The following is a 13,919-nucleotide window of genomic DNA, read 5'->3' as shown; positions in this document are numbered from 1 at the left end:
GGAGGGTATCTAATTATCTGCCGCTTGTCTGAAATATTTGTAAATACTGGCTTCTATACACACATTCCCAGCTTTTCAAAGAAGTAGGATCCTTAGTTGGTTTACAAACCCTTGCATGTCCTGACAGGGCGGATTTCCTTGGTTTCTGCAAAGGTGTAACCAAAATACATGAGCCCTTCCTGGGATGTGGCTGTGAACCAGAGGAGAGCAAAGCACTTGTTGTTGCAGACAGTTCTGTCTCCATGAATAAAACACTAGTGTAAATATGTCTCAGTCAATAGGAAAGGCAATTAAAGTGGTATTACACTACAGTGAGGATGGGAGAGAAACATCACCGTGTATCCCAATTAGTGAGCACTGCCTTCATTTAACCAAGGAACTTAAACCCCAGCTACCTAACTTCTGAACTAAAGATGCCAAACATTTTCAACATATCCAAGCACACCTGTTCTGAACTGAACAACACGTGAAGATGGTGATGATTAATACTGATCACAATCATGGCTGTCGTAATTAAAATATTCATTAAACAATTATGATGTAAAAAAAACCACGTCTCTAACAAGACTGTTTATTTCTGACTTCCTGACGACAGCACCTCACTGGAGCCCAGGTCTCTGTGTCCCTGAAATGAATACTCCAATAAAAAGTAATAGGATAAGGTCTCTTGGCAGCTGTTCCCAAATACACCACTAAGTCTGTCATTTTCACCTCCAGCCACTATGCATTTCCCTTTTGAGATCTCTACTCAGGAACCAGCTGGGACTCTTATATTGTTCTATGTTTTGTCATCTAGTGACCACATTCACACTCTTGTTCGGAGTAGCACAGTGGAGTAGTGGTTGAAGCTCTAGGTTCATCACCACAAGGTTGTGGGTTTGAATCTCGTAAGGGGTGCCGTCACATCTTGTACTGGTGCTTAGCGCCCCAGTGTCATTTCTGAACTGGGAGGACACCAACCAGTGACTGTTTTACTGTACAAAGAAGGTCCGTCTTTTTGACATGCCAGTGTCCTTGCAGAAGCGTCACGTCGCTTGTCGGTGGGGAGGGAGGTTGATGTTTGCAATGCTTCTCCTTGTACCCCCTTCCCCCCTCCTTTTTTTTTGCAAAGAAGTGATGCTTTGATTCAAGAATACGCTTTGTGTAGGCGGAAGGATCTATCGGCCAGCTAAATTACTCATGCTTTGTTCTCTTGCTCTGTGTCCTTTCACAAAAGGTGCCAGCTGCCCCCGTCGACCAAGCGAACTCGTGTGCAGGTGACCACCAACGGCACAGACATAGAGAACGGCGTCTCGAGTATCTCACAAAGATCCGAGGTCTTCGAGGGGAGGAATAAGGTATGTCCCTTACGAAACCGCCATCAGAACGTCATGAAGCCCTAGTGACATGAAGCATTGGGAGATATGATCAAGCAGGAGCTCGGAATGGAAAACAACTAAGTGGGTATCAAAATGTAGAATGCAAACAAGTAGTCAATGGGATGGCTCTGAAAATACTGCACATACAGTATATAGTGTGATAAACCCCAATTGAGGTTATTTCATGCTTATTTGGGAGGCCTACAAGAAATCAAAGCAGGGTGAGCTATCTGTGGTTATGTTCCTAAGAGCATGGGTTACATATGACCAATCTCGCTCATTTAGATTTTGAAAGTTTATTAGTCAGACAATCTCATCCACCAGATCCTTAGCATTCCTCACGAGTGGGGGAGTCTACTGCAGACTGCATTTTTTTCCACCCAGCGCTGCAGTTTGCCAGTTTTTCATTGTTTGAGGGATGAATAAGAATCCCACACACAGACACACATATTCACACAAGGGAACTTCCTTAAGGGAAAACAAGCTGAGGTGATTCATGATTATTAAGTTTGCTCATCAGCCAGTTCCCCATAGCACATGCATCTCTGTCAGCCTGGGCTTCAGCTACAGTCGTGAAGTTCAAATGCAGTTCTCATAGTGCCTTAATTAGAATCTCTGAAGTTCGTTTTCCAGAACCAGTCTTGTGTAAAACAGCCCAGAGCACTCCTGCAGATAGGAGCTTTTCTGACAGGCAGTGCCTAGATTGAAACTCCTCTGTGCTGAGCGTGAGGAGTCACTCAGACTGCCCTGTTGCTTCCAGGGTGAAAAGGAAAGAACGCTAGTTTATTTCATCATCTGTGACTGATATCCACCATGTTTTGAAAAGCCCTTCCTCTAAACCATTATTAAACAAGCACAATAATTAAACTAATACAATTACAGTATAATTGCTATTTCATTATGATGCTTTCCTGACGGGACATGTTCCAAACAGGCGGTGAGGTGAAGCTCTTCTTATCATCACATTAGTTCTCATAGCACCTCCTTCATGGTCATTATCAGAGATGTCAGGCAACCTTCTGATTATAATTAAATACATTGACCCCTGAACTTGAAAGCTTCGTTGGCGGCCTGTCTCAGCTATTATCTGTAAGGGTGTGCTTGACAATCAGCAACAGTAGTTCCGTTTTACATCCTACAAGAATGCAGAGTTATCTCATGATTGCCTGGTGACTCCTCATCAGAATGAAGTCATCACCTCTGATTTTTCAGCTAACACCAATCTTCACTAAACCTTGCCAAGCATAGCACAGGCACAGTCCCTTGGTTACTCTGGGTGTAGGCTGGGCTTTCTTAGCGGTCTTTGCTCAGGCATTTATCCACTGTCCAGGCCAAAGGGAGGAGGGTTCCATCTGGTATCCTGTTTGGTGTATACCGCTTCACACAGTGCAAGACCAAAGACCAAACTAATAGATTTCGATCCTGATTCTGCACGAAGTACAACTTCAGCCCAAAGTCCTGTATCTAATAACTATAAAAAATATAATGTAGAACTATGCAATGCTTAGTGAGTTAAGTGGGCAGTCATACATCCTACAAGTGCGACATAAGAGGGAAAATTGAAAATCAAGACACAGTAGTAACTGTAACTGTGATACCAGTCGAAAAGCTCCTATCACACAGAGCAATGAGTAGAGTTTTCAAAAATTATAATTGCAGCTGCAGCTGTGATGAGTAAGCATCAGGGGTGCATTTTGCTTTCAAGATCTTATTTTTTCCTCTGGCAGTAGCATGATCAGGGCATTACACCGACGGTGTGATTGTTTTACTTTGAGGCTGCCTAGCATCCTTTTTCCTTACAGGATGTCATCCAGCTCGGGCGCTTAATGGAGTGGAGGTGGCTCATTGTTTGACTGCTGCCGTTGTGAGGAGTAGAAACAAATAGACATGAATGAGGGAAAAAAGAGTGGATTAGTTGAGAAATAAACACATCGGTGACATGGGGGGTACTATTGCCAAGAAAAAAATATTTCAGAAAAACTGTAGCGTTTAAGCAAGGTTGTATATTTGCTGTAGTTTAACACGTTTACAAACGTAGGGTGGCATGATAGTGTAGCAGGTGACACTACAGCCTCACTGCTCTGGGGTCTCTGGGCTCTGAGACTGGAGTTCAGCCTGGGAAACCAAGAGTCACATGGGTTCATCCTATCTGGTTTTTTCTCATGCTTGTGGGGGCTTTTGCTGGGTGCACCAGCTTCCTTTCAAAGTCTAAAAAGGATTACACTGTGGCAGAGCACATATCTGAGGATATTGCTCTGTAATTCTCATCATTTTGCAAGTCTTAGGACGTTGCCTTCTTCGATTTCTATTTATAAATGTTTCTCTTGAGGTCCCTTTCCTGGCACTGGTTCCATCACAATTGAGTCCGAGTCGGCTTTCGTATCTGAGCTGTCAATCAGCCTGGATAACCCGGGAGGCCAGAGTGAAGGACAGCGAGGAGGATAATGAAATAATAATAAATGTAACAAGTAGAGTCCTGGGAGCTCCTCTTCCTGTTAGTTATTCCACAGTCCACGCCTCGGCTGGGTAAGGGGTGATAACCCCACTCCGCACCGGCCCTGTGCTTTTACTGTCCTGATATCATGGAAAATGTCAAAGCCGGGCCAGAACTGCGCCGTGGGGCTGCGCTTTTGTGACAGCTGTGTTTCCACAGACCGTGGGGCTGCTGGTGGTGGAGCAAGCCCTGGTGTCTGGGGTCTACCGGTGCGTCGCCTCCAACAAGATCGGCACCGACAGGAGGGACATCAGCTTCTTCGTCACGGGTAAGGTGCGCCTTCTGCAGGAGGGTCGCCTTGCCGGCCCCCGCAATCATCTCGGCCTTCCGAGCGGCGCAGAGTCGTTCAGCCGAACAGGAACGCTTGCATAGCTCACAAAACTGTCCTCTGACAGCAGCGAGTCCGAACAGAGGCCAGTGTTTCCGGTTCCTCCCCACCCCCTGTGAAGAGTAGCTGTTATTAGTTATGAGTGGAAATATGAGAAACACCTAGAGTGGTGTCATGAGGTTGCGGTAGGCCAGGAGTTACCATGGAGACGGGTGGGAGCACCGTGCAGGCAGCAGCCTCTCCGGGAGGGTGTGTGGTATAGTTATCCTGGGAATGACAGGAACCTCGCTGCCTTATCGCGCTGGGTTTCCAATGCTGCTTAAATGCATTTTATTTTGAGATTCCTGGTGGTGCTTGGCAAAGATAAACATTATCTTCCATCAGGAAACCTGTGAGCTATTTCCACAGGAAGTTTCAAATAGCTAAAGTAAATACAGCTTTTTCTACAAAAGTGTTACACTTTTTTTTGTCACCCTTACTCTTCTGTCAAACTATGTAACAAAAGTTAAAGAAAACTAAAGTCATCCTGTAGGCTTCAATTTGTTTTGTTTTATTAGCTTTCTAGATAAAGCTTTTGCCTTTACGCCTTATTCTAAACTAGAATATGTCTCGATAGTAGCCGTGTGAAATATTCCAGATGAGCTTGGGTCTGTGTCTGGTCTGTAATTGTCTGTGATGCACAAAGCTTCATCATAGTGATGGGAATCAGTACTTGCTTTCCTTCTTAGCTTGAAATGGCCTCTCCAGTAGCTGCTATTGAAGAAGTATTTATCACAAAGTGGCACTGGTGATGCGCACTTTTCCTATGAGAAACGAGAGAAGCTTTCATGGCTAAAGAGTGCTTTCACCGCTGGTTGCAGCCGAATGCAGAATGATCACAATCGATGGGTTTAAAGGCCATTAAGAAGACACATGGAGAGCAAACTTAAAACATCTTACTTTTCCAAGTTAGGATGTTTAAAGACTTTTCTCTCGTCTCCTAAACATTGTCTCATCACATTATAATTTGTCATGTCATGCCTGGTCATCACATTGGTATCAGGAATACTGGAGTTACTCAGTAGGCCTCATTCATCCCCTCAAAGAGTATTTGCACTGATTCGAAGGGGAAGCAATGTTAAAAGTTAAAGGCTGATAACATGCAATGTGTTTGGAGGAGTTCCCAACCAGATAAAAACACCTCAACTTTTGTCTTCCCTTCCCTATCAGTTCCGCTGAAGTATTTTCTTTTCACACTGAATCCTGAATGACTTCTGGTACAAAACCTCCTGCATTGTTTCTTTTCCAGATGGCCCACACCATCGCCCTCACAGTCAAATCTATTACAGGAGCGTTTTAATCAAGAACATAGTGGTGGGGTGTTACTGTTGTGTCCTTTATACAACTAGAAAAACACGGAACCCAAAAGGCAAATTATTATCTTTGTGTCCAGAGAGTTAAACTAGCTGCTGGACTAGCAAAACCACAGCCTTGCTTGAAAAACGTCTAGAATCAGCTGTAGTGGGTTCCCTGTATTTATATGTGTGTCCATTATAGCTGTATGAGAATTAACCTGGCCTTCTGTTGACCTGAAATTGAACAGCCATAACACAGGATTTCATTCGTAGCGAATTCCTCCAAGATTAATGCAAACACGAGGTTCTAATGCAAAGACAATTAGCCAGCGGTGCTACACCCAGGACTTCCAGGGGTTCTTTGAGAATCAGCCCTGAGCTCTGTGAGTATTCAGATGGACAGTGCTTGCCTTAGCTGGCAGCCTGCCTCTGTTTTCTCAATGCCTGCCCCCCCCCCCCTCCCTGTCGTGCAGATGTGCCCAACGGTTTCAGCGTGGAAGTGGAGGAGTCTCCCACCGAAGGGGCCGAGATGCGGCTGGCCTGCACGGCCAACAGGTTCCTGTACACCGGCGTGACCTGGCACCTGCCCACACACACGGGCCCGCGGGCGCTAGCGGAGGGGGGAAACAGGAGCCAGCTGGCCCTGGGGGAGTACTCCAACACCCTGCACCTGCGGCTCGGGAACATCACCCAGGAGCACTCCGGCACCTACACCTGCACCGCCCGGCGCCGGCACACGGGGGAGATAGCCCGGCTGGAGCAGCGCGTCGACGTCATCGGTGAGCGCCTGGTCCTCCTCGGTTTCTGCTCATCCGGCGCCCGTTCGGTCAGCGATTTGATATGGGTTTTGTCTGGGAGGGAGAGCTGGTGTGAACGTCTCACATACTGGCAATTAAAAACAAACTAAAACAAAAGTTAGATATTCAAGCACAATTACCAGCAATATAGCAGAGTCTGTTTTTTTCCACGCTTCTGCTGTGCATTTATTTGCTTTGCCATTGTTTCCCACTGTTTGCTGTTATCTTTTACCGTATTCATTCCTTGATTTGACCACACTGTGCCGTGCTCTTACCACGGTATTACACAGCTTGCTGAGCACCTGAGCTTTTGAATAGGATGAGAAAGAACCAATGGGTGACTTCCATGAAATGTGTGTTCGAGAATATTTTTGTTTTCGGTAGTTTCTTATATTTAAAAAAAAGTGTCTCAAAAAATTTGTAGGAGGAAAAAAACACGTAGATTAGGCAAAACGCGAGTCGATGTGTTGAGTAAAAATCTCAAGAATTTTAATATATGGTTAATAAACTACAGAAAGTGGGGAGTTTCCTTTTCCTTTATTGCAGTAGCACTAATTAACAATACAGAGGCAAACAGAATGCTTGATTACATGGTAGAGTGTACAATACAAATTGATAGAGGTTCGGTTGAAACTTTATTGTGTTTTACACTGTGCAATGCATTACTATGTCTATGTTTGACACTGCAATGCATTACTGTGAGCATGTTTTGCACTGTGCAATGCATTACTGTGTATTTGTATACTGTGCAAGGAATTGTAATGTAGATGTTTAATAGTACATTATAATGAATTGCATTATAATCCATTAATACTGTGTAATGCATTCCTATGTACATGTTTAACACTGTACTATGGAGTGTGATGTACACATTTTATACTGTGCAATGAATTATAAAGTACGTTTTACACTGTGTAAATGCGAGGCAAATATACGTGTTTTACTCTGTGCATTGCATTACAACATACATATTTTACACTGTGCATTGCATTACAATTTGGAGTACGTTTTATACTGTGTAATGCGTAACAATGAACTCCATGTGACATCTGGAGTGCTGACCTCCAGCTCTGGTCACAGCAAGAGAGAACATTGGAGAAATGCTCAGCAGACTCAATCCAAAGAAAAACGAGAGAAAGCCAAAAGGAATTTTAGTCTCGGGACGAGACATCTGAGAAGGGTTGGCAGTTAAAATAATTTTGTTTCATATAGTGCTAAATTATCGTTATTAAACGTGAAACTTTAAAAAATGCTTCAATAAAGGAAAAAAAAAATCGACAGTATAATCCAATAAATATGCTATAAAGAATAACAGCAAGACAACAAATTAATCATTAAAAGCCAGGATTTAAAAGTAAATTTGCACTTTTAAAGAACTAACGGTGCCGGGGTTCCTTCTTTAGTTTGGAAGATTGTTCCGTGGTCTAGGTAGAAAGCTGGAAAATTGCAGTCTCCAAAAGGTCTGCGCGTAGCTTTGGATGCACACAGCAAATTGGAGACTAGGGAGCGAAGACAAGTAATGGAGTGGAATGAGACAAGCATTGACAAATGTACTCTGTTGCTAAACCATTTCAGAGCTCTACAGATTAGAAGGAGAAATTCTGATTTAATTCAAAATCCACTGTACGCCAGTGCAGGGAAGCTAAGTCTGGTGTGATGTAATAATAGGATTGTGCCAGGACAGGTGGTGGGGATGCTGGGATCTTTCTGGTTCGTAGGCTTGAGGCTGGGATGCATTCTGGAAAATGACATGTCATGCTGGGCCGATTGGACTTTTTGGATTTTTTTTTTCAGAGATGGCTGGGAGGGTTAATGTGCAATGAGCGTCATTGTTAACTGTGATAAAAATAGAAAAACAAACAAACCTGCTTGCATGGGGTGCTGTGAGTGTCCACGTGCTGGGGTTCTGCTGGGGGCCCTGGTCACATCAAAACCAGTTCCTGGGAACTGGGAACTGGGCCTGCGCCTTCCCCCGGCTCCGCTCCACACTGCGCGGCCGGGCCCAGCCCAGCTTTCACGTGGGAATGACTTTGTCCAGTGGGGAAGGGGGAACAATGGCACTTCCCTGCAATGCCAAATTTAAAGTCAGCCTGAAATGCCTCCAAAACAATTAGCAAATCTGACACTGTCGCAGCAGAAAAAAAGAAAGAATAATCAATTGTGCTTTTGTGAGGAGGGTATTTTAGACAACAATTGGTTCCTTGTGGGGGTCGCAAGCAACCTTTAGCGATCTTTTTTTGTTTTAGTGCTCTTTCTTACAATAAGGCGGCTTCTCGTTTGGTGTATCTCCTTTCCTACGGCCAGATGGTTTCTCCCAGGACACCCAAGAGCAGCCCGAGACTCTTCCGATACGAGAGTAAGGGGCTGGAAGAGACGTTCAGAGTGTCCAGGAACAGCAGTCGCTTAAAACGGCTTCAAAAACCCGTAGTTCACCGCTTTTACACAAAGAGGAATACTTTGTTCAGTATAAAATTAAATCTAACAATGTGGGTTGAAAGAGAATGGAACTTAGTGGTCATGGTCATGTATATATCTTTGATTGTATTTATTTTATCTGTTTATTTAGGCTGTACGATGGTATCCTTTTATTTTCTGTTGTTATTTAACACAGGCATAGATAATACTGTAGTTCTATCTTCACTTATATATAGCACCGAATATATACTATATACTAAAGAGTACTGTGTTTACTCTTATATAGCCTCTGAATGGCAGACCTACAGTAGTATTCCTCAATGTCCAAGATTGGGAACCACAGCATCCCTGCTTTAGTCTACAGTCACCTGTGACACAGATTTTCCTGCTGTGCCAGGAGGAATGCCTGGGACTGTTGTGTGACTCCTGGAGAGAAACGCTGGGCAGTGCCCTGTGATAATGCAGCAGAACATGACAGCATGACACTCAGCACACCACTGGTTTCCCGGTTCACCCTCCCTCCTGATCTCTGATCTCTTACATCTGCGAGCTGAGAGTGAAGCACTGACCCTGATGAGGCTGTGTTTTCTGTCCCTCAGCCCACCAAGCCCCACAGCTGCTGGGCAACCTGAGCAGTCAGGTTGTGAATGTGAGCAGTACCATCACCTTGACGTGCCTGGCACAGGGGGTGCCCAAGCCCCAGCTGGTCTGGTACAAAGACAACCAGGAGCTGCACCAAGGATCTGGTGAGAGAAAACGCTTTGTATGCTTCTGTCACGGGACAGATATATAGAATTATAGAATTCTTAACAGTGTAGCTTGAGCTATTTGTTTCCATCAACTTCTCAAGCAGAGATTAAAACAAAGCTTGGTTGAAATAAAAGGTCAAAGCTGCCAACCTGTAATAATTAAAACCACATAATTGATTCAACCTACAAGCTTTCTTTGTAAGCCAAAGCAGGGAATTTTGTAAATGCAACCTTTTTGTTACCCATATATAAACACAATGTTTGTGATTATTTACATGTGAAGGAGAGGCATGAAGTTTTGCAAGTAAATTGGGTAGTAAAAAAATCATATCCAAGTCTCCAAGGCCTGGGTTGGTTTCCTGATCTGTTTTGTTGATGTACAATGCTAATGAAACATTTGAGCGCAGCCTAAAATCCAGCTTAAATCGGGATGAAGGAATGAAATAAGAATGTTGCTTCCTCTGGTCTCTTTAACTTAATTGACTTTGTGAGCTAAACTGCATATGGCCAGAGTCTTTACTGACTGAGATGCATGATGGGTGTTCTGAGCAGGTATCCTCCTGTCCACTGGGGGGAGCACTCTGCACATTGAGCGGATAACACAGGAGGATGAGGGCTGGTACACCTGTGCGGCCACCAATGAGAGAGGGTCTGTGGAAAGCTCTGCCTACATTACAGTTCAAGGTAACTACTGCATGCCCATTTCACCAGTTTAGCTCTACATTTGTTTTTTTTTTTAAATCTCTTTGTGATTTACTTCTTTTTCCTTTTTATTCTGCTCCTCTCTTGCTAAGCTGTTTACCACAGTGGAGTTCTTGCTCTGACTGGAAGTGCAGGTAAGAGGCTCATTGACTCGTGCATGACTTCTTAAACCCAACTCACACCGATCTGACGCCTGACACAGGCTGCGCTCACGTTTGCCACAGAACTCGCTGTGTACCTCATAGTCCTGCCAGACACCATGAGACCAAACTCTCTTCCCCTCACAAAGCTATGAGCTGGGCGTGAACAAAAAACTGAGGCCATCCTTGTTTCTGAATTTGTTCTTCAGGGGACAGTTTTCCACGTTTTCGCAACCCAAAACCAGCTCTGAAATAAAGTTTCCTGGGGCAGGCTGAGATGTGAACCCAGTATTTTCTTTTCAACATCATTGGGACACCTGGAACAAAATCAGTGTCTCATCATATGGCTCATACTCTCATTAAGACCTTTTAACCTTTTAAACAGAACAGCTTTATTAGTCAGTGTGGATGCTATAAATATTTATCAGAATGCAGTCCCACAGCAAGTGACAGGATCAGCTGTAAAGCCCAGTAAAGCAGTAGCTTCATGTCTTCTTGGGACGTTCATCCAGTCCAGATCACCTGCAGCTATTTCTTCACTCCTCACATGCAGAGAAAATGGTTTAGATGAGGCTTTTGATACTGACTCTGAGCCCTACAGATTTTGCAGTTCACCTTCACTTGGAATTCCCCCAATAAAGGACGAGCTGCTATTTATATTTCAGCAGTAATTTAGAAAACATATTTTTGCAACATATTCATCGCGTGCACAGAAAACCTGCACCATGCATCTACTCCATTTTTGCAGAATCTTTTTTTTTAAATGTATTTCAAGGTAGCTCTTTTCCAAAAGCAACAAACTACCCGAGTGCTTCTTGTTTTACTTACTAAGTTTAAATATCGATAAAAGCCTGAGGTTTTTTTTTTTGGACAAGTTAGGAAGGAAACTGTCTCCCATTTTTATTTCCCTCGGAAGGGCCCTGAGCTTTTTTCAACAGACAAACCGCTGCGCTATTTCTGCACCAGAAAAGGGGTGAATGAGAAGGATTATTGTTTGTGTTCTGACACATTTGTTATGTTTTGATCAAGTGTATTTACATTGTTATGCCAGCAATAATACGAGGGGCTATTTTTTGTACTGAGAAAGACAATGATGGCATAACACCACAGTAATCTCAGAGTGGGGCTTTGCGTTGGTCCCTGAGGTGCACAGAGACATAGCAGCAGCTCAGCTCAGATGTGTGCAATAACAGGGGCTTTACTTTGTGAAATGCAATGCTTGCTTAGTGGGGCTGTGTGGAGGAGGGGTATAAATCACATTTCTCCAGTAAGAGGGAGCGGGGACACTGGGACACTAGGTTTGGTTTGAAAAGAACACCATCCCAGGCGGATGAGCAGCAGTCAGCAGCATTAACTTTGGATTGACTTTGGATTAGGCCTGCTAATCGGTGCCTTCTGAGGAGGAGCTTCTTCAGCAGAGCACGACTAGGACAATGTGTTGCTGTTTAACATGACTACTGTTTCCACAAATGGACTGACGACTCAATCAAGATGGTTTTGTTTTTTGGCCATGGGAGGGGGTTGAGAGTGAGAAGGACTGTTATAATTTAACAGCTTTCTACTCCAGAACAAATATTTGTAAAAAAGATTCACTTGTGCCAGTGTCCACTTTTTCTTTTCTGTCTTTCATCTCTTCCTGTCCTTCTTGGTCTCTGTCACTGTTGGAGTTATCAGTGCCATTTTTTTTTCCTGATGAAAAACTCAGTGTGCTAGCGTTAAATGGGTAATTTCAGGGTGCCCCGGAGAAACGTGGGGCCAACAGCAGCTTGGTGCTCAAGGCGCCGTGTGTGTCTTCCTGGGATGGTGGAGCTCTGCAGAGCCCAGTGGTGATGGTGTCCTGACCAGCCCTGTCCTTGTGTTCATGTGTCTCCCCAGATCTGACAGAGAAATCCAACCTGGAGATCCCCACCCTGACCTGCACCTGCATCGTAGCCACACTCTTCTGGCTGCTGCTGACCCTCTTCATCCGCAAGCTGAAAAGGGTAAGAGGTCAGCTGGCGGAGGGAAGACAAACCTCCCTCTGGGACTGCCATGTGGGAAGTCATTAACTTCATTAAGCTCGTTAGCAGGATCAGGTTCAGCATGGCAAAGCATTGAGAACAGGGTGTGCAGCTTTGTGCTACGTGATGCCATGACTGCAAGAGTTTCATAATTAACACGAGCCTGACGTGTTTCCCAGGAGTGCATTGCGGTTTAGGCCCATTCCCATCAGATAAAGATGAAAGAGTAGGTTTAGGCCGGGGAGGATTTAAAGACACAGCTGAGAAATGACCGATTGAGGTAGTCCTACAAAAATCCCCCTTTTTTCCATTCATGGTGAGTTCTGTGGTGTTTTGCAGCCCAGCACGCCTGAGATCAAGACGGACTGCCTGTCCATCATTATGGACCCGGGGGAGGTCCCTCTGGACGAGCAGTGTGAGAGGTTGCCCTACGACGCCAGCAAGTGGGAATTCCCTCGGGAGAGACTGAAACTCGGTACGCCTGCAGTGCGAAGCGTTATCCTCATCCTGACATGCATGGGCAAAGCATAACTCTTCTGACAGAAAAGGGCCAGGGCACAGTGCGCTTCCGTTTGAGCACAGTGTTTAGTTGAGCAACAGAAATTCAACAAAAATAAGAAGCCTTAGTCCCGAGCAATTAGGAACTCAAGGGTTAATGGCAACACAATGGCAGGAAAATGACTGGCAAATATCATTTTCCTGGAATTGTGTTCCTGTTCACCCCTGTGCTCTCATTCACCCCAAACTGCAGCACTCCGTCAACAGGCTGGTAATTGGTTTTTGCAACGAGAGGACGCTTGGTCTCTGATTGCGGTGATCTCTGGGCTCTGAGAGAGCAGTCTGTGGTTAGGCTCAGAGACATGCAGCTGTTCTCCTTCCCTTTCTGCACCCCTGCATTGCTCACCGATGCTGGTACCTCCCCAGCCTGTCACTTACCGAAACTGCATGTTGACATGTGCTGCTGACCGGCTTCTGCGAAACGCAGTCAAACGCAGTTGCTGTTTTGTCACTGACTTTCTGTTAACTTTCTTTTCTGTTTGCTCATCTGCCCCCTTGAACGAAATAACCAATTGCATTGACTGAGGCGAGAAACAGTTTCCCTGTGAAATCTAAAGGGAGCTGATTTTTATTTTGACGATTTCAGGAAATCGCTTCATGTAACGTAACAGAGGCAGTGGGTAGGACGCTGATCTTCTGGAGCTGAGGAAGGGCTCCCTCTTTAGTTTAGATGTGTGTAGTGAATGAATGTCTTTTGAGGTCCTTGAGACAAATATTTGTGTGGGTTTCTGAAAGGTGTTCACATTGTACTTTCATTAATATTAATTATTTTTTGATGTACTGTCATTCAATACATGCCATTGTTTATGAGACAGAAAGCCGCCTACAGTACTGGAGTGGCTACATGAAAGAAAACCCTGTACATCCTTCAAGGACAACATTTATAAACTGAAATACATGTATTTAATGAAACCTGTACTCCTTTGTTACAATGAAGTTCTTCCCATGATGATGTTTTATGATGATGATGAACTTTAATATGCAGACTGTTGTAATAATGATCATTTTATATTTTCATGTGCCTCTCTATCCCCCTGTGTTGTT

The 13,919-nt window shown here is 44.4% G+C and overlaps 1 protein-coding gene across 4 annotated transcripts in view; it reads left to right on the top strand.

The window, feature by feature from the left end:
* The window catches only part of flt1 (fms related receptor tyrosine kinase 1), a 58,861-nt gene that overhangs the window by 27,367 nt on the left and 17,575 nt on the right, over window positions 1-13,919 (top strand). For 2 of the 4 annotated variants that reach the window (XM_088638837.1, XM_088638836.1), the window contains exons 11-18: window positions 1,217-1,337; window positions 4,012-4,120; window positions 5,988-6,293; window positions 9,326-9,472; window positions 10,028-10,159; window positions 10,270-10,311; window positions 12,193-12,299; window positions 12,657-12,792. In XM_088638837.1, coding sequence (XP_088494963.1) covers window positions 1,217-1,337; window positions 4,012-4,120; window positions 5,988-6,293; window positions 9,326-9,472; window positions 10,028-10,159; window positions 10,270-10,311; window positions 12,193-12,299; window positions 12,657-12,792 — 1,100 coding nt within the window. The remainder of the gene's footprint in view (window positions 1-1,216; window positions 1,338-4,011; window positions 4,121-5,987; window positions 6,294-9,325; window positions 9,473-10,027; window positions 10,160-10,269; window positions 10,312-12,192; window positions 12,300-12,656; window positions 12,793-13,919) is intronic. The other 2 variants (XM_088638839.1, XM_088638838.1) reach the window with 1 other exon arrangement.

Source organism: Lepisosteus platostomus, chromosome 7, assembly GCF_059453375.1.
Source record: "Lepisosteus platostomus isolate fLepPlt1 chromosome 7, fLepPlt1.hap1, whole genome shotgun sequence".
NCBI classification, from domain to species: Eukaryota; Metazoa; Chordata; class Actinopteri; order Semionotiformes; family Lepisosteidae; genus Lepisosteus; species Lepisosteus platostomus.
Note: the sequence above shows the minus strand (reverse complement) of the source record. Positions and strands in the feature narration are given on the sequence as shown.